At 35.6% G+C, this 26,253-nt stretch overlaps 2 protein-coding genes across 2 annotated transcripts; both read right to left on the bottom strand.

The window, feature by feature from the left end:
* Positions 1-6,284: 6,284 nt before the first annotated feature.
* On the bottom strand, positions 6,285-12,574 carry LOC139859157 (WAT1-related protein At5g40240-like; the record flags this gene model as incomplete). The annotated part of the gene is made up of 8 exons (XM_071847957.1): positions 6,285-6,459; positions 6,563-6,714; positions 6,799-6,957; positions 7,045-7,282; positions 7,467-7,583; positions 7,677-7,739; positions 8,191-8,284; positions 12,478-12,574. Coding segments are annotated over 8 exons (1,095 nt in total), but the record flags the coding sequence as incomplete, so codon positions are not given.
* A 1,001-nt stretch (positions 12,575-13,575) lies between these two features.
* On the bottom strand, positions 13,576-15,894 carry LOC139859158 (WAT1-related protein At5g40240-like). Its single transcript, XM_071847958.1, has 7 exons — positions 15,689-15,894; positions 15,535-15,600; positions 15,314-15,430; positions 14,988-15,225; positions 14,738-14,896; positions 14,496-14,647; positions 13,576-13,744 (listed from the first exon to the last, which is right to left on the bottom strand). Exons 1-7 carry the CDS (start codon positions 15,892-15,894, stop codon positions 13,576-13,578), a joined length of 1,107 nt encoding a protein of 368 aa, XP_071704059.1.
* Positions 15,895-26,253: the final 10,359 nt, after the last annotated feature.

Below are 26,253 nucleotides of genomic sequence, written 5' to 3' on the forward strand. Positions count from 1 at the left end.
AATCCATCTGGACGAATACATTACATTTGGTTACATCGCGAGGTACTTGACCTCTATATGATACATTTTACAAACATTGCATTCGTTTTTAAAAGACAAACTTTCATCACATCAAAAGTTGACAGGCATGCATACCATTTCAGAATATATCCTATCTATAATTGACTTAATAATAATCTTGATGAACTCAACAACTCGAAAGCAATGTCTTTTGAAATATGTCATGAATGACTCCAAGTAATATCTCTAAAATGAGCAAATGCACAGCGAAAGATTTATTTCATACCTGAGAATAAACATGCTTTAAAGTGTCAACCAAAAGGTTGGTGAGTTCATTAGTTTATCATAAACATTCATTTCCATCATTTTAATAGACCACAAGATTTTCATTTCCGTTTCTCATAAATAAACATCCCATACATAGAGATAAAAATCATTCATATGGATTGAACACCTGGTAATCGACCTGAACAAGATGCATATAGAATATTTCCATCATTCCGGGACAACTTCGGACATGATAAATTCGCCATCATTCCGAGACAACTTCGGACATGATAAATTTGCCATCATTCCGAGACAACTTCGGACATGATAAATTCGCCATCATTCCGGGATGACTTCAGACATGATAAATTCGCCATCATTCCGGGACAACTTCAGACATGATAAATTCGCCATCATTCCAGGATAACTTCGGACATGATAAAAAGGGTACATTCGATTTCGATAATTCAACCATAGAATGTAGTTTCGATTACTTGTGTCTATTTCATAAAACAGTTATAAAAGTAACGCATTTATTCTCAGTCCCAAAAATATATATTTCAAAAGCATTTAAAAAGCAAGCAAATGAAACTCACTATACTGTATTTTGTAGTAAAAATACATATGACGATATTGAACAATGCAGGGTTGGTCTCGGATTCACGAACCTATATCGGTTATATATATTAAAACATATAATTAACATGTAATAATAATCAAACCAGTTTATATATATTATTTATTTAATTTAGTAATATATTTGTTATTTTAAAGGTTATATATATATATATATATATATATATATATATATATATATATATATATATTTATTTTGTATATTAATATTTATATATATAGTTATATTAATATATTTATAGATTGATCATATTATATTATAAATCAATAATTTGTTATATAAAAATAATAATAATTATGATAAAATTCATGTTGATTCTAATAATAATAATAATGTTAATAAAAATGAAAATGCTTTTAATATTAATAATAATGATAATACTACTAAAAAATAAATAAAATATTATATGTTAATAATATTACTAATATTTGTGATAATAATAATGTTAATGACATTAATAATAATAATAATAGTACTTTTACTAATAATAATACTAATAATTAAAATAATAATAATAATAATAATAATAATAATAATAATAATAATAATAATGATAATAATAATAATAATAATAATAATAATAATGATAATAATAATGAGTAATAAGTAAACTATCTCAAAGAAGTATTCCTAAAAAAATGCCCAAATCCGGGTTTGAACCCGCGACGTCACGCTAACCCGATAATTCCACTAACCATTCATCCATCTCTATTTTTATGAATTAATACCGGACTTTAATTTATTTAACCCATTAATTTTCATCTCGGCCCAACACAAATGAAACCTATTTAAATGTTTACTTGGATCCTCACAAACAGCCCAATCCCTATACAGCTTAAATGATCCAGCGATTTTGTAAAAAAAAAAAATAGAAAGGCAAGTTGTAGTCGCCATATTTCTTCATCATCGATGTAAATATTTACCATCATCATCTTTTATCATGATCACAACATGATCATAATCATTATCATCTTCTTTTAAACACAATATTATAAACTAACCCTAATTATCATTATAATCCTCATCATTATCATTATTATTAACTGTTTATCATCACCAACACTCATTAACAAACCATCATCAACATTCAATCGTTTAGCAGCAGGTAACAATGGGTCTCGGCCCAATTGGAAAGTCCGAAGTATAAGCCCAACAAATTAAATCACGGCCCAAAGGAAAAGAAACTAATACACCGTAATATTTTATCAAATTCCTGAGTGGGATTCATTACTTATAATTGTCGGTTATGAATACCATTAGAGTACTCCTTTATCTGTTTTAAAAAAAAAAAAAAGAAACCAATAATAAATAAAGTATGCAGATGGTGGTGTCGGCCACAAGGGAAAAGAAAAAGAGTGCAAATATCAACCTTATTTATTTAATCCCTTTGGTGTAGTTGATTTGATGAAAAGAGAAAAAAATACCGCATGCTTCATCAATCTTCTTGTGGTTTCGCTCAACAGAAAACAAAAAATAATTGGTTCGGTTTATGTGGTGGTTCGTTGGTGTTCGAAATAAGAAGAAACAGGAAACAGTAGTATGCAGCTGGGTTTGTTCTATGATGATCGTGGTCGTGAAGTGGTGGTGATGGAAAGTGGTAGGCGACGTGATGGTTTCGGTTAGAAACGGAAATTAAAACAGCAGCAGTAAGTTAACGATTATGGTGGTGGTGTTTAAAGGTTTAATTGGTGTAGAGGTGGTGCCAAGGTGATTATTTGGTACAACGGCAAAGTAACGATGATCATGGTGGTTTGTGTGGTTAAATGGGTTGTGTGTTGGTTGAACTAGAGACAGAAACAGTACGCATGTCATTCCAATGGAAAACAGAAAAAGAGTGCAGTTCGTTCTCATGAAGGTGATGGTTGTGGTCGTGATTGGTGATCATGGAGGTGGAAGGTTTTGTCATTTGATTCGTCCACGGGAAGGGAAAACCGCCTTAAGTCATGATGATGGTGTTCGTGTTGATCGAGCAGGAAACATTTTTGGTGGTAGATGGTGTTGGGAGGTGGTGTTTGTGTGTTGTTTGAACTATAAAAACAGGAAACGAGCAATAGCCGGTGGGTGTTTGAAATGGTGGTTCTCGGTTAACAAGTGAAACAAAAAGTGATGGTAGTTGTCGATGGTTGAAGAAGAAAAGGGTAGACAAGAACTAGTATGAAGATGAAGGTGGTAGTATGAATACACTTCATGGTTATGATCATTTCTTGATGGTGGGTGTCGATGATGGTTAAGGTGGAGATCAAATAGAAGCAGAAAACTATATGGATGATGGTGGTTCGTGGCTGTGGTTCTCGTTAGTATAGAAAATAGAAAGAATCGATTAGTAATAGAAAAGTTTATGAATGATAGATTGGTAATGTGAATGTGTATATAAAAGTGGTGTGATTCATGCATGTAGGTGTCGAGTAATAGAAAGGAACAATTGAGTAATACATATATTGAAAAGAAAGGAATAAATATATTATATTAAATAACTAGAAGGAAATTAAAACGTGTGAGAACATTTACATGCCACTATTTTCTGCCGACAGTTTTCTACGGATTTATTAAATCGTACTCCGTTGTAAATCAGTGGCGGATATGGGTCTTCAGAAAAAAAATCCCATATTTTTAAATTTACTATATTTATTTATTTTGGTCATTATGGTATAAAATTCGATCCTAAATTTGTTAAATAAAAATTACATCAACTGTCCCTCTTATTTCTGGGTAAAATATAAAAAGTGTTAAAACTTTACAAATAGTTCCTAAATACATTTTTAATAAACCTAAAATTTATATAACTCATTTTCGTATCACCGTTTATTTTAAAATTACATAAGTTCGAACTTAACTTGCTCAATATTAATCGAAACATTAAGCGAGTATTACAATAATTTTATACATTAAATATACATATAGATTCATTTTCATAACAATTTAATTATATCGTATTTAATTTTTATATTTTTAGTTCTAACGATTAAATGGTATATCAATATTTCCAGTTATTACATATATATATATATATATACACACACACACACACACACACACACATTCATTACAATTAATTGTTCGTGAATCGTTGGAAGCGGTCGAAGGGTAATTGCATATATGTAAACAGTTCAAAATTTTGAGACTCAACCTAACAGACTTTTCTTATCTTGTTGAAATCATACAAAGATTAAGTTTAAATTTGGTCGGAAATTTTCGGGTCCTCACACTGTATTGCTGTATTTTACTTTCAAATAAAATTTACGAGTAAATATTTTATAGATAATTCAACATTTTCAAATTTCATATTAGTATACAAAAATTCAAAATTCATATGGACAAAATTAAATATTAACTGAATATAAACATAAATTGATATAATTTAATTTATTACATGTAATGATCTTATATACCAATTTATTTTCCTTTATAAAATTATACCATCTAGACCTATAAAATTATACTATCTAGATCTCAAACTTTATTTAAATGAAAATTTTATCATCCATTTATACAAAAACTAATATATATATATATATATATATATATATATATATATATATATATATATATATATATATATATATATATATATATATATAAAATATGTTTTTTTATTTGGATAATAGGTACAGAATTGAGAAAAGAATACCACTCATATATATAAACTACGAATATAATACTACTAGTATACTTTTTCAAAAATTAGAAAATAGTTGGAGATTTGAAAGAGGGATGCTACCACGTACACGTGTACAAAGCATAAATGACACACACACACACACACACACACACACACACAAAAACTAGACTCAATCGAACCTAGGTATAAAGTCGACCGACAACATGTGTTAATTGTTAAGAGGACTTCTAGTTAAAAAAGTGATAAAATACGGAGTATACAACAACTAACCATGATAGAAAGAAAAGACTCGTTATCAATTTCATATGACATGAAAATTGTTCTATGTACTAATGATATGACATACCTACATGCCATCACTCATAAGTAGTATATTAAGAAAAATATAAATAAATATTTTATTGATAATAAAGTTAAAACAAACCACAATATCACGTAATTTTCCACTCTTAATTTATGTGTTTATATTTATATGTTTCAAAACTTACACTTTTGACTAATAAAAACGTTATAAAAAGAACAAAATTTAGTGGTACAATGTAATTTTGTAATCTATGTACATTGACCGGAATATAATAAATAACAAAACCATGATAACTAACTTTTCATAAACCTTTTGCTTGTAAGTTGTTACTTTTATAAGTTAGTGGTTGTTCACATTTTAGTTACTTTTATATGGTTATGTTTTACACACGTGTTCGTTTAGTATAAGGAATATGGTTATATAAGTTTGTTAGGATACAAGTTTCTACGGGAAAATGACGTGAATATAGTTTTTAAATAAAAGTTTTAATAGAAATACACTTTTTAAAAAAATACGAAAAACACACTTCACACACAAAATTTGTGCGGACTCCTGACTCCTCCTGACTTTTTTTCGAAACGTTACTGAATATGTTAGATTACGGCCTGTTACCTAAGTCCGAACACATCAGGATTCGCACACGTTTGAACTCAAATTGTTTGGATACCCTAGTTTTTCCAATCACGACCCCTTGTATGGAGTCCACACATAGTATGTGCGAACTTAAATCCATATTCATCCAAAGAAAAGTTGTGTCGACTCAATGTGACCTATGTGTTTTAACATTACCAAGTACCTGAGGTTTAGATACCGTTATCTGAGTTAAAACATTCATGCACTCACACATGTTCAGATTCAAATTTTTCTTTGTAATAAATTAACAAGCATAAAACATAATGAGTTAGAACCAACAAAAAAAAAAAAAAACTGAATCCACACAAAATGATCTTTGGGTTTGTGTGCCATTGAATTCGCATACTCTTTGTGCGGATACGTGTGGGTTTAAGTCCGCACAATCTTTGTACTATTTTTTTTTATTTTTTAATTTAAAAAAAAAAATTAATAATTGACTTAGCATATCAAATTGTATGCATACATAATTTTCTTTCCTTTCTAAGTACTTTTAATTGTGTAAATGAGTTTGAATCCAACATATCTCCCCTTAAATTCAGATTCATTGATTCATCTGATCCTTCTATATTCGGTACGGTCACATACTCGGCACATCACATAAGTGAAAATTTATGTACAATGTTGCATGATCCGATCCAACTATAGGTATGATACTACTTGTTACGACCTAGCATAATTTTCTTTTACTTTCCGATATCAAATTAAGTTGCAGACAACTCAAATTGAGAAAAATATGATATACGGTCAATGTACAATCATAATAACATCTAATACACATTTGTTGTTAGCGAAATCGTTAGTTTAGATTAACATTGTTGATTCATTTACGGATGAAAGAAGAGGCACTGTTTGGTCAGACGATGATGATTCATGTACAACGTCCGAATCCTCCTCCACCACCACCACCACCACCAGTAACTTGTTCTTCTCTTTCGCGGTTTCGCCTGGCCCCACATAACTGTGTAAAATCCCGCAGCAACTATTGTGGCTCCAATGGCACTGCATATACAAATTCAAAATAGATTAAAAAAAATTGTGAATCAATCAATTTGTTATGGTTTTGTTATAAAAAAATATTAACAATTAACAATTAACAATATACCTTCCTAAATGAAGTGAATCACCAAGAAATGTGACACCCATGATAACTGCGATAACTATCGATAGCGGAGAGAACATTGCCACAAAAACAGGACCTTTTTTCGGCAAGCACCAAGTTATAGCAGTACTACGAAACGCAACAGAAAACACCGCCTTCGAAAAGAAAAAAATGTCAAACTATTAACTCTAAACTTAAAAAGAAAAATAGTTTAGTTTAGTTGACTTGACTTGACTCACCCCAAAAACAACAGCAATCATCCCAATTCCGGGTTGCAGCACCCAAGCGCTTGGATCTCGTTCTAGAAAAGGAGATATAACTATACATTGAATCGTTCCAAAAAGGCAGAACAAAAAGACCATTGTTCGTTGATCTGGGTACTCTCTAGCTGTTGCTGTCTATAAGTATGAATCAAGATTTTACTGAATTATCTATAATCTAATGCAGGCAAAGAATTATATAATCGGAAAAAGATATATTCTTACTTGTAAAACGTTCCATAAGGCACCAACGATTCCGCCAATAACAAGAATCAGACCTCCAAATACCCAGTCCGACGATTGTGACAAAACAAGACGATTGGGCGAATCGGGATTAGACTGTATGGTTTTAAAAATTTCTGGACCTTGATAGAATGTGAACACCATTGCTCCTGAGATTGCTACTATGGTACCCAATAATTTGGCTAGACTGCTCGAACTTCTTATATCTATTTTCTCCATACTAAAAATACATTTAAACGGGTAGATAGATGAAGTTTTTCCTGTTCAGGCTACCTAGGAAATATGGGTATTTTTACTCAGATGTATAGAGTCTATTTAACTATCCATGACTATTTCCGACCCTTTCAATGGCCACCTTAAGATATGCTTATGTGACTATTTAGAAATGTGGTTATATTAATTACCTGAAAATTAGTGCAATCAAGAATGTGTTGGCAGGCATCAAGTTTGAGATGGCACTTGCCATTATTGGAGAACTGTAGTAAATTCCTTGATAAGCAAGTACTTGATAAAGAAAAATCCTAGATGCAAACCATAATGTAAAGTTAGTTACTAGTATTTAGTATTAAGAACTTTGTAACACTTGAAATTTCACAATGGGCTGCATTGCTTACCCTAAAAGTCCAAGGATGAAGAATCTGAAAAGAAGACGCGAAGTGAGCTGAGGCACAACATTTCTGTGCAAGTGAAAAGTATTATGATTAGCATTTTCTTTGTAGCGTAACAAAGAGCGACACGTATATGGGTTAAACTGAAGAAATTTGACCTGTTTGGTTGGGTTGTCCTCGACCCTCTATTATTCAATATGTGTAACCAAAGGGTCATTGCAGTATTAAGGTGCCCCTATGACCTGACCATAAGGTCATCAGTTCAACGTGTTGAGTGTGTGAGTTTACCATTTAAAAAAACAAAAATCTGCAGGTGTAGATATTATTTATAGTTTAATTTACATATATACCATAAACTCAATTATAATTATTAAAACAAATAAGTGACAGGATCATCTCAATGTGCCCAATCAGACCAATGATATTCAATCAACTTGGCTGATAATATGCAGTTTCAGTTTTAATAAATGTTAAACTGAAGTTACTTGTAGCTAAAATGAATTATGGATTAAATTATTACCTGTAGATGTGTAGAATGAGAAATGGAAGAAGAATCAATGTTCCAAGAGCATCATGGTAAACAATATAAACTATACTGGTCATGATAAACTTATAATTTGAATGATAAAACTGAAAAACTGATCTTTGTATTGAATTGGATTTTTTTTTTTTTTGATACAAATTGAATTGGTTTTTATGAGTTCATACGGTAAGTGTTATATACTAAGAACTATCAACAGCTCCTTCTACTTTAAGGGATGGCTCCAATACATTTTGGAACCCCCTTTTACAAATATGGAAGTCCAAGCTGTTGTTGGACCCGTTATCTTGGCTGTTAGTGTGATCTTGTGACTTGTCTCTAATGGGAAATGATGAAGTTCATTTTCTGATCCCAATGGTCAAAATTACCAAAATAGGTAATTTTGACTTTGTTGTTGTTGCTGTATTCTAACACTCCCCCTCAAGTTGAATAGTGGGGTTTCCAATGTTCAACTTGCCGAGAACTTCGCTGAAGAGTCTTCTATTGACAGATTTGGTAAGGATGTCGGCTAGCTGATCTTCGGATCTAATTGAAGGAAGAGATATGATTTCAGCATCAAGCTTTTCTCTGATAAAGTGTCGATCGATTTCAACATGTTTGGTTCGGTCATGTTGAACAGGGTTCTCTGAAAAGGCAATGGCTGCCTCATTGTCGCATAAGATTTGAATAGCTTCTTTTGGAGGGAATCCTATTTCTGTCAGGAGTTTTCGAATCCATAAAGCTTCCACTACTCCCTTTGCGATTCCTCTAAATTCTGATTCAGCACTTGATAGGGACACAACTTTTTGTTTCTTACTTCTCCACGCAACTAAGTTTCCTCCAACTATTGTGAAAAAATCCAAAGTTGACCGTCTATCTCCTTTTTCTCCAGCCCAACTTGCGTCAGTATAAATTTGTGTTTCAAGGTGCCTATTCTTTTTGAATACAACTCCATGACCTGGTGTCTTCTTTAAATATCGGATGATCCTCATTGCGGCTTCCAAATGATGAACCTGTGGTTGATGCATAAATTGGCTTACAACTCCAACTGCATGTGCTATATCTGGTCGAGTATGAGCGAGATAAATGAGTTTTCCCACTATCCTTTGGTATTGCCCTTTATCAGTTAATTCAGCATCATCTTCCATAAATAGCTTTTGATTTGGAATCATTGGAGTTTCAGCTGGTTTACAATCAATCATCCCTGTTTCTGCAAGAAGATCAAGAATATATTTCTTTTGACAGATAAATATTCCCTGTTGGGATCGTAATACTTCAATCCCCAAGAAGTATTTGAGTCTGCCCAAATCTTTCATTTCAAATTCTTTAAATAGGTTTATTTTTAATGTTAGGCGATTCAGGATTTGGTGTTTCGGGATCAATGTTAGGCGATTCAGGATCAGGATTTGGCGGATCAAGATTTGGCGATTCGGGATCAGGATTTGGTGTTTCAATGTTACCAGGTTTAGGTGTCCAGGTTTTCCAACTGAGAGTGTCATTATCCTCTTTCTCCCCCTCACTCGTGAGTTGGGTATCATAAAAATATTCGGTTTCGACAAATTCACAATTCATTGTAGTAAAAACATGACGTCTTTTGGGACTATAACACCGATATCCTTTTTGGTTTACTCCATAGCCAACCATGACACATTTTTCCGCACATGGATCAAGTTTGGTGCGTTCATTTTTTGGAATGTGGACAAAGACCGAACACCCAAATATTCGAGGTTCAATGCTAAATGAGTTCGGAAGAGTATGAAATTGAGAAAGAGTATCTTTCGGAGTTTTTGTACCCAAAACTTTAGTAGGTAGTCGGTTAATAAGGTAGGTAGCGGAAGCAAGAGCTTCAGGCCAAAAACTTTTCAGAACTTTTGATTCAATTAATAATGCTCTTGTCATTTCTAAGAGTAGTCGATTTTTTCGTTCGGCTACTCCATTTTGTTCGGGAGTATGAGCACAAGAAGTTTGGTGTATAATCCCTTTATCTTCACAAAATTGTTTCATTGACGTATTGACAAATTCACCCCCATTATCGGATCTTAAATTTTGTATATTTTTGTTAAACTGAGTTTGTATCATTTTATAAAAATGGGAAAATTTCTCAAACACTTCTGATTTGTGAGTTAAAAAATAAATCCAGGTCATGCGTGAATGGTCATCAATAAATAAGACAAAATACCAAAAATTTCTTCCCCCAACAACCGGTGCAGGACCCCACACATCAGAATGGATTAGAGCAAAAGGTACATCTTTTCTAGTATTACTAGGTTTGAATGTACTCCGGTGGCTTTTGGCCAAAATACAAGTTTCACAATTTAAATTAACATTTGAGGGAAAAATGCTCTGAAATAAAGCATGTAAGTATCCGGCAGAGGGATGACCCAATCTCCTATGCCATAACCATGCTTCCCTTGTAGGTGTTCCGTGAGCAAGTATCACGGTACCTTGTTGGTTAACTTCGTCCACATAGTACAACCCGCCCCGTTCGGTACCACGCCCAATAATCACCCCAGTTCTGATATCTTGAAGGATACAGAAAGTAGGGTGTAATAAAACGGAACAATTTAATTTTTTTGTAACGTGACTAACGGATAAAAGTTTATGGGACAGGGTTGGAATATATAAACAATTAGATAAGTTCATAGTCGGAGTTATTTCAATTTTCCCACCTCCTTCTACTTGTACAACACCTCCATTGGCCGTTTGAATTTTACTAACCCGTGGTTTTGATTGAGCATAAAAATCAGATTTTTCGAAACTCATGGTGTGTGTAGCACCACAATCAAAAATTCATTCGTTACTCTTAACGTTATTTGAAATTATATTGGCTTTTCCGGTAAAACATGGGTTACGTTTATTTTCAGAAAAATGTTGGGCTGTTTTATTATTTCTATTCATATGAGATTCCTTGGTTCAGCCCTGAGATATATTAAGCCCATCAAGTCCACCCATTTTTTCATTATGGGTCGATATTCTTGGATTAAGCCCATTTTCATTTAGCTTAACCCACCTCCCTTTTAAATTAAGCCCATGGTTAGGTTTAGCATTGGGCACATAAATAAACTGCCCATGATCAAGTTTAGCATTGGTCACATAATTAAACCCTTTCCTATTTTCTCCCAACGTGGGTTCAGTCACAATAGTGTCAGACTTATCTCTCTCTCTTTTATTTCTATAAGATAACTTCGATCCAGAAGTAGGGTTTGACCCTTCTTCGATCGTTTCTTCAAGACAATTGAATCGATTGTAGAGAGCAACATCAAGCTGACTCATACGATTGAGGGTTGAACCCTTAAAGTGATTTCTCTTTTTCATTGATTTATGAACGGGGTTGGTGAAATTAGGGTTTGAGGGTTTAACCTTCACCCAATTGGTCGACTGATACAAGAATTTAGATTTTGAGGTACCTTTTTTCGGATTGTGAGAAATTTTGAGGTCGCCGTTGCCGGTAACCTTACGGTGGCCGCCGGCCGTCATCACCACCTCAGCTCTCTTTCTTTCTCCGGCCGTCGCTGTTACCGCCATTCTGCCATGTTTCCGTTTGCTCCACCATTCTGGATAACCAACAAGTTCAAAACATTGAACTATTGTGTGTCCTGATGTACCACAATATATACAGATCAGTTCAGGTAACTCGTTTGGTGGTCGAGGGTGGTTTGCAATGATGGTTTCTTGTTTGGTGACAGAGGTTTGTGGTTTACAGAGAGCACTCAGGTAACTCGTGTAACTTGTTTGACCGTTTACGAATCGAATTTAATTTTGGTTATTGGCCAAGTTGCCGTCAATCTTTGACATGGAAGCTTGGTTTACTAAGTTGTTTTTCTGTATGAACATCTTAAGCTACCGTCAATTTTGACATGGAAGCTTATTTTTGGTAAATGATTAAAGCTTAGAACGAGTGAATTGATCCTAGATCTTCACCATCATCTCTGATACCATGATAAACTTATAATTTGAATGATAAAACTGAAAAACTGATCTTTGTATTGAATTGGATTTTTTTTTTGATACAAATTGAATTGGTTTTTATGAGTTCATACAGTAAGTGTTATATACTAAGAACTATCAACAGCTCCTTCTACTTTAAGGGATGGCTCCAATACATTTTGGAACCCCCTTTTACAAATATGGAAGTCCAAGCTGTTGTTGGACCCGTTATCTTGGCTGTTAGTGTGATCCTGTGACTTGTCTCTAATGGGAAATGATAAGTTCACTTTCTGATCCCAATGGTCAAAATTACCAAAATAGGTAATTTTGACTTTGTTGTTGTTGCTGTATTCTAACAGGTCATACCACCATTCATGGCTGCTTTGACTATAGTCAACACGCTCATATCCAAGCATGTTATCATCAACATAACTACAAACGGCATCACATCATCGATTCATGACCACGTCTTACTTGTTGTCTTCATATCTTTTTTTTTTCAGTCACAATTGCCGGCAAATAAGTAATAATCTGTTCACAAACCTTAAATGCATTCGAATATCGCCTGTAACATCTTGATAAAAGTATGTATCATAATGGGTTGATTTTGTTCAACCTGCGTCTAATAATGCAATTCACCTTTTGACACCAATTTTCTTGATAAGTTATGATATATTTTTGAGCCAGCTAATGTCAGATTCTAAGCATAATATATATATATATATATATATATATATATATATATATATATATATATATATATATATATATATATATATATATATATAGGGGAGGGATCCACTGAGAATTCACTAAGAGTGAGAACTTGAGAACTCAAATTCGAACAAAAAATGACGCGGCCGAACAATTTTGTGGTTAGTCGAACAAAAATTAAGATGCATGAAAATCACATGTTCTACATTTTCTGTTTGGTTCTACAAAATTGTAGAACGAAAATTCGTTCGAATTAGAGCAAATTTGTTCGGCCGCCTGAATTTTTGTTCGGTTCTACAACATTTTGGTTCGGTTCTACAGAATATTAATTTTCAACTTTATAGGCATTATCTCAAACTTGATTTCTAAGTTAAGTCAATTACTTGTATCTCAGCTCCCAATAAACAATTTTGATACTTTAAATAAATAATTAGGACTTCCAAGAAAAAGCCGATCTATAGGCAATATTATATGTCAACGTGAATCTCAACATAATAAACAAAAAGAAACGCTACACTTCAATTTTCTTATTCTTATTCTTATACTTAATAATTAATAATAACACAAAAGTAATAATATTGTTTCCTCCCTTTAATATGATCAAATTTGCGTTGAACAAAAACATACCTACATTCACGGCAATTGAATTCAGACATAAACTTCTGATAAAACTTAACATGATCACAAAGTAAGTTTTATGCAATCCATAACCATTAATGGCTGCTCCAATTCATATACATTAAATTAACATTCAGATTTATGTTTTACAGATGAAAGGAGAGGAGCGTGTGATCCAAGTTCGTCTACAACATCCAAATCCTCATCCATTGCAACCAGTAACTTGTTCTTCTCTTTAGCGTGCCCCCACATCACAATATAAAATCTAACAGCAACTATTATAGCTCCAATGGCGCTGTATGCATATACAAATCCGAAATATAAAAGCAAGCCACGAAGTAACAGAATATTCTCAATTAATTATGACCACCAAGCTCAAATGGGATAGATTAGGTTAGTTTTAATCATGTGAATCCAACAATTTGCTTGAAATCAAAGGGACCAATCTTTTTATTTTTATTTTTTATTTTCAAAAAAAAAAAAAATCGAATTTTTTTTTCCAAAAAAAAAATTTCAATTTTTTTTTTTTTTAAATTTAACCCGATTTAGAGTTTAGGGTTTAGTCCCTAAACCCTAAACTCTAAACTCTAAACCGTTCGTGTTAAAAATTCAATTTAAACCCTAAATCAAAACCCTAAACCCTAAACCCTGGATATAGGGTTTAGGGTTAAGTGTTAAAGGTTAAGGGTTAAGGGTTAGGGAAGTCAATTACATGTGATGGAGTAGTTTTGAATACATGTGAGAACAAGTGATTGCCGCGCTCTCATTGGTCCTTTCGATTTAAAGCAAATTGTTGGATTCATTTGAATACTCCACTAGGTTAGTATATAATGTGTCTCAAGATTTAAATTTCAAAATTGTGAAATAAAAAAAGGATTACTATATGCTTTTCACTTGATGATCTGTTTTTTGTACAACTTGTTGTTTATTTGTCACTGAATCTGAAAAATGGTATGTTTCTAAGAGACATAGAATCAGATACCCTTTCCTATTAAGAGGCAAATACTTAATACAGGAAGGAAAAAAGTAAACAGCCCATTAATTACCTTCCTAAATGATGTGAATCCCCAAGAAATGTGACACCCATGATGACTGCAATAACTATCGAAAGAGGCGTGAACATGGTCACAAAAACTGGACCTTTCTTCTTCAAGCACCAAGTGACACCAATAGTACGAATTATAGTTGAATACACCCCCTTCAAATACAATATACATGTTTTAATCAATCTACCATCATGAATATCCGACATCCAACTTCAAAAAGTAAAATTACTTATTCAACTTACCCCGTATACAATAGCAAGCATCTCAATTCCAGGTTGCACCACCCAAGCACTTGGATTTGGTTCTAGAAAAGGGGATAGAGCTATACATTGAATTGTTCCAAATAAGCAGTACCAAAAGACAACGGCTTGTTGATCCGGATACTCTCGAACTGTCGCTGTCTGGATACATATATCAAGAAACTTAATATAATACAGTATATAACTAAATATTAGTTGAATGGTATATACTATGTAATAAGGGAACTCTTACTTGCGAAACATTCCACATTGAAGCAAATATTCCAGATATAGCAATAAGCAGACCTCCAAAAACCCTATTTAACGGTTGTTGTGATAAAGGAACTCGATTGGTTAAATCAGGAGACACATTTGTATGATAAATTTCCGGGCCTTGATACAATGTGAACACCATTGCTCCCGATATTGCAATTATTGTACCCAATAATTTTGCTTGACTGCTTGAGCTTCTTATGTCTATACTCTCCATTCTAAATCACACATATATAAACAACAATTTGAGACCTTCAGATTAATTTAAACACAAGAAGCGAATTTGTAAAGAATATTTACGTGTACCTGAAAAGGATTGCAAGCAAAAATGTGTAGGCTGGATTCAAGTTGGAAATGGCACTTGACATAGTTGGAGAGCTGTAGTAAATACCTGCATATGAAAGAACCTGAGAAAGGCAAGTCCTACAAACAAACCATGCATTTAAATTTAATTTAATTTTTTATAGAAAAAAAAAAGGAAAAACTTTGTAACATAAGAAATTTAACCACGTGTTTGCATTGTTTACCCTAAAAGACCAAGGATTGCGAATCTGAAAAGAAGGCGGAAAGTGAGCGGAGGTCGCGCAACGTTTCTGTAAAAGTACAAAGCGTTATGATTATTTCGATCAGTTTATGCAGGTCAAAGAAAATGAAAAGAAACAATGCAATTAATTTGCAAACCTGAAGATATGGATGATGAAAAATGGAAGAAGAATCAATGTTCCAAGAGCATCATGGTAAACAATATAGATTATACTGCCCATACCGCCATTCATGGCTGCTTTGACTATAGTCAACACGCTCATATCCAAACAAGTTATCATCAACATAACAACAAAGGGCAGCACATCATCCATCCATGACCATGTCCCATTTGTTGTTGTCATCTCTTATCTCAGGTCTCACATGCATCCGAATATAGACTCCACCAATTTGGGTATAAGTATGCCTCAAAAAAGGTTGTGTAGAATTCAAAAAAACGTAAATCGAGCTCATTCCCAGAAAAATCTTTTTTATTTTAAATAAAATATTCAAGGCTTTCAAGTAGTGGCGGTTTTCCAACGCCTATCTGAATTCTAATATCAGCAAGATGTATAATATAATAGACAACAGAATTAAAAAAGGTTTAGTTCAAGCATAAACTTAGTACTGCAAGCAAGGGTATTAGTTTGCTGATACTCCACTGAAGCCCCTAAAGGGCTAAAGTCCACACAATAAACAATTTAATCATCATTTCAATGTTAAAAAATGAAGATTAAATCGTTTAATTTTCTTTTCTATTGAGCTTGATTTCATGTCTCTGATAATAAGGTAATCTGCACACTTATATATAATATAGGCACCACAATGTTCCATCATTAATGCACAATGTATAACAATTTATATGCACATTTACAATGTACAATGCACATGTCAAAATATATTGGTCTACTCGTTGACGTGTAGGATAGATACAGTATTAGTTTAAATAAAACTTTACTCAGTACTCACCGTAGAAATTCAACTACTTAAATGTTACTAAACCCTTTAAAAGTCCACCTTCATTAATCAGAAATCCAAGGGTAATTTCTGAATGAATAATACAAGACTAATATCATACGTATAACAATCTAATTTTCATTTGAGTGTGTAAATGATTACAATATTCACAGGGCACCGTTAACTTTTCTTCCAGCACGAAAAAGTAAAATGTCTAAGAATGCTCATAATTGGCAAACTAGACTCATTAAAGTTACAAATAACGGTGATAAAATTATAGAGAGGGTTACGTGTTGCTGAAAATCAATTGACTATTCTTGTTCTATTGGTGACTGAATGATTGCTAACAGCCTAACATGTAAGTTTAGCATGTTAGAGGATTTTTTTTTTTTTTTTTTTTGAAATGGTAATAAACCTTTAAAATGTTTGAAAAATAGAAATCCTGGAAAACATTTTGTAAACATGGTAATTCCGAACTTTCAAATGCCGGATTTCACCATTTCACTTAAAACCGGAGTTTGGAACTCCGGATTCAACCCTCTCTCATCAAAAAGTTGCCCCGTTAGCTGACCAGAACCCTAGCCGGACTTTGGAACTCCGGATTCAACCGTCTGTCGTGAAAAGCTGCCCTGTTTGCTGACAAGATGCCCCATCTAGCCCTAACCGGAGTTTGGAACTTCGAATTTCAGTTGAATCCGGAGTTTGGAACTTCGGATTTCAGGCTTTTACCTGAATCCGGAGTTTGTAACTGTTAACACCTATTTCCTTATGAGGTAAGGCTTAGTATGTCAACAAGATACTAAAAGTAATCTAGCTTTAGGAGGGCGGAGTGTTGCCGATTGATTTTTACCCTCGGGAAATAATCCCTGCAGACCCGGTTCACAAGTATAGAAACTTGTGGGGTGGCTTAATCAATCTGTCGTCCGTAGAGCGTAAAAGTGCTAGCCGGACGACTTCTAGTGAGAGAAAGTAGAGAGAGAAAGAGAAGTGAAGTCTCAGCTCTCAAAGTTGTCAGAATATCTGAACTGTGTAAAATGACGACCCAAGGGGTCTATTTATAGTGTCAGATCCACCAGATTGCTTGGGGACACGTGTCAGATGATGATACGTTCTGTTACTTGTGATCCGAAATTTACGCTGAAGGTGGCGTTCTCCGGCCAGGGCTTACGCGCTAGGCGGACTTCAGGGCTTACGCATGACGGAGCAGCCTGTACAGCGGAGAACGCTAGACGGAAAACTTCGCAAAACTGTTGTTTCCAGCCTTCCTGATACTACTTTTATGCAACCATTATGCCTTTTATGTGTGTATACGATAGGATACACCATTAAGTCCCCCCAGTTTAATGACTTAAGCATTTGAAGAATGATTAAGTCGTTAAACTTTTGAAAACGCATGCCAAACCAGCCTGTTCATTGCCCACTTGCATCGGAGAAAACATTTTAGGCATTAAATGCAGACGAGTTTTACTGACGCTGTTATGATTAATTTTTTACGGCTGAGATTGTCCACGCGCCTCCAGTTGTAAAAAGTGTTATTTCGTACCCTTCGTTTAAACTCACCCCTACACGTGTCTTAATCGTGACCATAAAAATTGCATCGATGAAATCCTATAAAAACCGGCATAACCCTGTTACCATCACTTTTTTACTTTTGCCAAGATCTAAAAAGCATATTTCTCCCCCAAATCTTCATCGCCTTCTTCAATCGTCAACTTTTTAAGGTTTACCGTCTTCCAAGGTCAGTACACTTCATCTTACTGCTATTTTCTTCTTGTTGATATCTTTTACTGTATTATCATGGCTTCTACACGGAGTACTGGCCAAGAGCACGCTAAGCCTTCTTCGTCAAATACCGCTGACATCCCAGAAGTTAGCACGATGGCTTCATCATTGACAAGTGAATATTTAGATGGCTTAAAGATTGCCTTCCGCCATCTCAATCAATACAACCCTGTTCTTCCCACCAATAGACAAACTGCTGAAAACCCTCCTGAGGGGAAAATTACTTTATACTCCTTACAAATTACCCACGACAACCTCCGTGTTCCCTTTACTAACTTTCTTCTTCGCCTTCTTAGATATTATAAGGCCTGTCTTAGTCAAATGCATCCCCACAGCCTTCAAAAAATCATCCTTTTTGAAATGTACTGCAATGCTATTAATATAAAGCCTCGCATTAAAGTTTTTATCTATTTGTTTAGAATTCGCACAATTAGTGATTGCTGGCTTACTATTGATAGTAAGAAAAATAACCATTTTGTTGTTCCGAATAGAGTTTCAAATTTGAAGGACTGGAAAAGTCCATTTTTCTTTGTTGATGAGACCGTTATTCCGGAAGAGTACTCCGTTGTCCAGGAATGGGGTGCTATTGATGCTGGTATAGAAAAGGGCGTTAAGATTTCTCCCTCAGAGCAGTGGATAGTAAATAGCTTGAAAGAGCTCCGTCTTCCGCCCAGATCATACGAAAGGTATGAGGGAATTCTTGTGCTGTGCAAAGTGAGTCAAGAATGGCCAAGCAATTCTGTACCAGTACTTCGTGAGAAAAACCAGGGTAGGATGTGATATGATCATCCTATTATATATATAGATTTGTGTCTATTGTTTGTTATGTTTACTTGTATTGATGTTTATGTATAATTTTTGCAGCCAACTCCGTGATGCAGGTTCGCTCTGCTCTTTTATCCGCTGATCTTGATGATGATGTAGAGGTCACTGCTCGTGACAAAACTGCTGAAGAGCTAGAGGCGGAGAGAGTTGCAGCTGAAAGTACAGCTACTGCTGATGCTGCTACTGCTAAAAAGGGGAAAGAAATTGCTGTGAGCAGCTCAGACAGTGAATCCGGGTCTGAACATACAGACACTGAGCGGATAGCGGATGATACCACTGCCGCCGATCAACAAACATCGGGGTCAGTTGACATCACGGGTAAAACTAACCCCACTCCTCCTCCAACCCAAAAGACAAGAAATAAGAGCATAGGCTCTAAAAGGGCGAAGAGTACAGAGGAGGACAAAAAGCAGAAACGCAGGAGAAGTATGTCCATTCTGTGCTTTCTTGAAAATGCACATGTTTTTGCGTACAACCGTTATGTTTGTTCATAATGCTAATTTGTTCTTGTTAGTGATTTTAGCAGAGTCGGATGATAGCCAAGGGAAGGCCGCGGAGGGCGGTGAACGTAGGACGGAGGAGAATCTTGAAAGTGAAGGAGAGAAGGGCCTGAAAACGCCTGACCCAAACTTTACTCCATTCGATGAGTCTGAATTTCATGAAGATAGGCCGGAAGGCAACTCTGCTTATCATTCTCCTCCTCCTAATATCACTAACCCAGCTATTACATCCTCCAATGTTCAAGAGCCAACTCTTCCTGCTCATGTGAGGGCATTACAGGCCATCATTGCAAACCCTGCCACTAAGGATAAAGAATTTGCAACTCTTCTTCAGGTATGAATGATAAGATCTTCTGCATGTATATGTTTGTAATTTATTGATGTGAGTTGCTTGAAAGTACTCATAAATTTTTTTTCTTGTACAGGGTTGTGTTATCCCTGAGCTGAAACCCCAATTCACTGCTCTCCGTTCTGATCAACTCAGGGAATCAACTATGGCAGCTCATGTACTGCTAACCAATCATCTGTACTCTGTGCTGCAACTGCAGAAGCATCAAGAGTCTATTCTTGCTATAGCCCGTAAAGACATAACTGAAGGTGCAAATGCTCGTAAAAGAGTTGCTGATGCTGAGCGTACCTTAAGTGATGCGCAGAAAATAATAAAGGCTAAAGAAGTTGAGCTAAAAAGTGCTCAAGATGCTGCTGTTGTTCTGCAAGGGGAAAGGGATGCTTAGAAGAATAGACTTGAAGAGGAGCAGGTGAAAGTGGGTGAGCTGGAGAAGCAGCTGAATGCAGAGAGGGAAAGGTCTGCTGAGCTTCTCCGGAGGGTGGAGAAAGGCTAAGGTAATTTTGCTGAGCTTAAGAAGGGTATACCAGGTCTGATAGCTAAGGTGCTTGGATCCAGTCTTGTAGGGAATCCCTACAATGATTATGTTGATGCTGCCTGCACCCATGCCATTGCTGATGTGACCGGCAAGCTGTTTAAACGCCTTGCTCCCAACCAGACCCCTTCTGCTGCTATTGCCAAACTTATGCCTTCTGGTACTCAGGAAAAGGTTGATGAGACTAAAGACAAAATGATAAATTTGAAGATAAACGTTTATGATGAAGTATGCAGCAAAGAAGATTCATCTGCTCAAGATGTGCTTAGCATGCAGTTTGATTGATTTTTGTAAAAATGTCAAACAATGTTTTGTAATAAATTTCCTTCTAACCTTGACATTATATACATATTGACTTTATTTTGATGACTACGTGTGTTTACATGCTTGTTGCAAATATTTTGATGCTTAATGCTTTAAAACCAATCGATTATGCACCTGAGCATAAAATTTCTATACACAATTGTGCAGTGTATAATTGAGCGAATCATTTTAAAAAGTGTATAAGGTAATTCATATGTAGGCGCCTTGCAATATTAAGTTTTGCTAAATGAATATGATGTCTGAATTCTGTTACACGCTTTCCGTCATAAAATTAATGAGGAAGAATTATGAAGTGTTTTAGAAGAATGATTACAAATCAATAGACTCTCCGTCTTACGCCTTCCGTCATAAAGTATATGAGGAAGAATTGCTAATTATTTTGCCTTCATACATAAAATATAGAACTTCGTTCTGTGAAGTAAGTTTTTTATAATGTTTGTCATGACAAGTATATGAGTTTTGTATCATGCCTCGGTGCGTTCTAGTAAAACTTAAACGTTTTCTAGCCGATCCCTTGTGCCTTTACTGGCCGGCACAAAAGCTTCCGCCATCGGAGGTATTTTATAAATACACTCCTTCTGTGGGCAGGTTATAAATGTAATGTTTTACATTTGTCACGGGCAACACTTTGTTTAAGAAAAATATAAAATTTATTGTTCGGTACTGTGCAGTACATAAACGATTGATGACGAATTTAGGTGGATCAAACCTAATTAGTACGCCATGAATGTTTAATGTATGCAATTACTAACATATGCACTATAAAATAACCACAATGGTTCACAATAAATTGATAAACGTTGTTCTTCATCTAATGCGAAAATATGTTCTTCAAATGCCAAACATGTGTATTTTGGCATGAATACAATGATTGTAAAAGGCAATGTCTTCATAAAAATGCTAAAAAACTGCTCTGATAATAAACTTTTGTTCTTGATAACATACTGAGATTTTCTTCTTCATACGCCGAGCGCCCAGCGCTATCCGGCCTACACACTTGATTATGGAATGAAAAACTCCTGAACTTCATCATCACTAAACAACCGATCATGCTTTCTCCAGTTTACGTTACCTTTTGGTAAGTTCACAAATGTGGATCTCTCCCTAGCCGGTGCCACATACTATGAATGTATGGCGTCTACTCCGTTAGGATTTGGGAACCTGATCTCTGCATGAGCTGTCGACGTTATTGCTCCGAATTTAGCCAACGCTGCCCTTCCAAAAAGGACGTTAAACCGAGAATTTCCATCTATGATTGTGAAATCAATTATTTCTGTTCTCAACAATGGGAATGTGCCCATAACAACTTCCAAACGAATCTGCCCCATGGCATTTACCGGTGCTCCCGTTAATCCAGAAACTTTCAACCTCGTTTGTCTAGCTCTGCTCTGCACATGCCTTGGAAAAGTCTTCAAGCAATGCCAGTAAATGATGTCAGCTTCACTTCCCGTATCTGTGTAGATACAGTTGACAAACTTATTTGCTATCTCTGCTGAAATGATCACTGGTTGGACGGACAATGCCCAATTCTGAATTGGCTGAAAGATAATTGGAGCATATCTCCAGCTGTCCAAATTGCTGTTTGATGATTCACCTTCTTCATAATGACTGTCGTTGATCCAAACCATCCTGATTACAACTTCTGGAGTTGTCTCGCGCTCTGTGATCCGGTCTCCGTACTACGGTTGGTTCCGATTATCTCTTCCACCATGCTGCTCTCTTCTGTTCTCTCCACAGCATCCTCTGTTTCCATCATTCCTTTGCCACGCAAATTTCCTGCGAGGATCATTCCTCCTGTACTGTTTGCCAGGCAACAAATGATTCAGTTCTCCTGCCTTGATTTTCACTATGATTTCTCTCATCAAAGATTTTCAATTGTCTGTATCATGGCCCCAAGCCTCATGGAAATTGCACCACAACTCACTCTTTGGACTCTCCCTTTCCTCCATAGGTGCTGGAGCATTGAAAGTTGTCCGAATTGGTTTAGTGAAAAGGATTTCCTTCGGAGTTTTGGTAAGCTCCATGATCAACGGGTGCCTTTCTATTGGCCTTCTGTTGTGGTGAAAATCATTAGGGTGATTGTTTCCTCTCCATCCTCCATTTGAATTGTCATTCCTTCTCTGATTTCTGTCAAAATACCGTCCTCCGTTGTGCGGCTTGCTACTACTGCCAGTATCAAACTTGTTCAACCCACGCTCACCAGCTCGAACATGCCTCTGTGCAACCTCCAACGCTTGATGCAATTTTTTTGGCAAGTCATACCATAATGCATGAACAAGTGCACTAAACCGTCGCTGGTCCAAATAGAAAATAAAACCAGATACAAGCTGTGATTCTGGACAATCAGGAATCTTCTGTGCTTTAAGTGTATAACGCTTCATAAAATTGCTCAAAGATTCGTTATGATGCATTGTGATCTCGTGTGCATCAAGATGTGTCAGAGTACAGCTCCGTAGATTTTGGTATTGCATCACAAATTTTGCTCTCAAATCAAGAAAACTGGTAATACTCCTTGGCAGCAAACTAGCAAACCATTCGCGTGCCATTTTCTGCAATACCATAGGAAACATATGGCACGCAGCTTCATCCTCCCAATGCTGCAACCTCATAACACCTTCAAACATAGTCAGAAAATCTTTCGGATCCGTTGTGCCATCATAAACTCCAATTGTTGGTATAGCAAGATTTCTAGGCAATAGATAATTAGCAATTCGATCAATGAAACACTGTGTAGATTCTGCCATGGCTGGTGGCTTGCTCTCCAATAATGTGGGCAAAGAAATTGTCCACGGCCACAGCACGGACGGCGGGCTGCGCTAAGCGTTGCTTATATTTTGCCGGAGCTGTCTGCTTAAGAATGTCATTTAATAGCAACACTGACTGCTTCTCTGACATGAACTCATCTTTGTCAATTTCATCATCAGAGTCATTATTATCATAGCTCAGGTCGTTATCATCCCCAGAATCATCAATAAGATTGCCCAGATTGTCGAGTAGCCTGGATAACTTGTATTTTGATATAGATTGCCTTTTCATTATGTGCTTGTCTCTGCCATCCGCCATCCGCTGAAGAGGTATAAATGATGGACATCGCCGTGGTTGCATCAATGGTTGTCGCTCTGTATTAGTAACAAAATTTGAAAGTCTTTCTGCACTTTTGGCTGTTGTTTCTTCGATTACTAGCCTTTTCTCCGAATTAGTTTCCAAATGTTTAAGCCTTTCTGCAGTTTTAGCAACTGTTTCTTCAATCGTACCATCTAGTGGCTGAACGGGTACATCTTCAACAGTTATCATGTCATCAGTTGATGGATTGTTGACTGCTTCAAGTACAAATGGTGCTTCAGTTGTTTTTGTTCCTTTTCCGTTTCGTGTGTTCTTTGCATTAGTGGATGGCGCCATTGTAAACACCTATTTCCTTATGAGGTAAGGCTTAGTATGTCAACAAGATACTAGAAGTAATCTAGCTTTAGGAGGGCGGAGTGTTGCCGATTGATTTTTACCCTCGGGAAATAATTCCTGCAGACCCGGTTCACAAGTATAGAAACTTGTGGGGTGGCTTAATCAATCTGTCGTCCGTAGAGCGTAAAAGTGATAGCCGGATGACTTTTAGTGAGAGAAAGTAGAGAGAGAAAGAGAAGTGAAGTCTCAGCTCTCAAAGTTGTCAGAATATCTAAACTGTGTAAAATGACGACCCAAGGGGTCTATTTATAGTGTCAGATCCACCAGATTGCTTGGGGACACGTGTCAGATGATGATACGTTCTGTTACTTGTGATCCGAAATTTACGCTGAAGGTGGCGTTCTCCGGCCAGGGCTTACGCGCTAGGCGGACTTCAGGGCTTACGCATGACGGAGCAGCCTGTACAGCGGAGAACGCTAGACGGAAAACTTCGCAGAACTGTTGTTTCCAGCCTTCCCGATACTACTTTTATGCAACCATTATGCCTTTTATGTGTGTATACGATAGGATACACCATTAGTAACTTCGGATTTCACTTGCTAGAAACCCTAGCTAAATTATTGCTGGAAACACTGAAACACCATCTTATCACTATCAGCTTTTGTATTTTTGTACTCTTATTTATACCCCTATTAACTTATATTCATTAACATCATCACAAAGAACATAAATCATCTTCAAAAAAACGTGAATGAATATCAGAAATCCATAAAATCTTCACTTGAAAACCTCAAAAAACACCAAATAACGTATTCAAATGACAACAATACGTCCATTTATGGTTAATTTTGTTTGGGGTAGCAGAATTGTTTTTCAAAATGGTTGGCTTACTGGCGATGAAACAATATTTACAAGGAGTTTTGTCATGTCTAACCGCATTAATTGTATGCAGTTAAATAATATGGCTTACAATTATTTAGGTGTCTCTCAAAGAACACATTCTTTGAAAATGATATTGTGGTATGTTGTCAATAATCATAGTTGCAGCAATGAACTTGTTGACGATAACACTTTAGAAACAATGTACTTTTTATCTCAGCGTGATGAAGACTATCAGGCTCATATTGAAATTCAGTATGAGCAAGTGAGTTTTATGAATATGATTCAATCTTTTAAAAGTGGTCCATCTACATCTCGTAACCAGTCAACATTTGTTGAAGAAGAATATCAACATGATGAACAACATGAAGAACAACATGAAGAACAAAATGAAGAACAAAACGAAGAACAACATGTAGATTCTGGTGATGATGATGATATGTCAACCGCTAGTGATCATACAGTGGATGCGTATAGCGTTGAAGAAAATGTTTCTGATGATGATGGTAGTGAAGAGCCAGTACCACAAGATACCCCCGTTTCACATTTCGGTAATGTTAATAGAGTTGGTGAGGCTAGTTCTTGTTTATTCGATGTTGAAGATGACGAAATCTCATGGGTTGTTTGGAATAAAGATTCCAATGTTATTACACAAGGAATGGTTTTCCAGAACAAAGCCGAATTATTATATGGTGTTCGGAGATGGAATATACAAAACAACAGAGAACTCGTCGTGGTAGATAGTAGACCGGGTTATTGGAAAGCAAAATGCTATACAACTAGCCTAAAATACACAGGCCATCAAGAACAGAGACAATGTGCGTGGGGATGTAGCGGTTCTGTTAAAAATAGATCCAAGGTATGGAAACTTGTTAAATGGCACGATTTCCATAATTGTTATGGAAATGTGACGCAAAACGACAACCGTTGTTTAACATCAAGCTTGATTGCTACCGATATTAACCATTTAGTGAGGGTAGACCTTGCTATTCCGGTGGCAAACATTCAAGCTTTCGTTAAAAACACATGGCAAGTTGATGTTACGTACGCTAAGGCATGGAATGCTAAGCGTATTGCAATTGAACGCATGTATGGTACTTGGGAAAGTAATTTTGCCGAGCTACCCAGGTATTTAAATGAATTACTTTATACCAATCCGGAAACAATTGTCAAATTC

This window comes from Rutidosis leptorrhynchoides, chromosome 7 (assembly GCF_046630445.1).
Source record: "Rutidosis leptorrhynchoides isolate AG116_Rl617_1_P2 chromosome 7, CSIRO_AGI_Rlap_v1, whole genome shotgun sequence".
Classification (NCBI taxonomy): domain Eukaryota; kingdom Viridiplantae; phylum Streptophyta; class Magnoliopsida; order Asterales; family Asteraceae; genus Rutidosis; species Rutidosis leptorrhynchoides.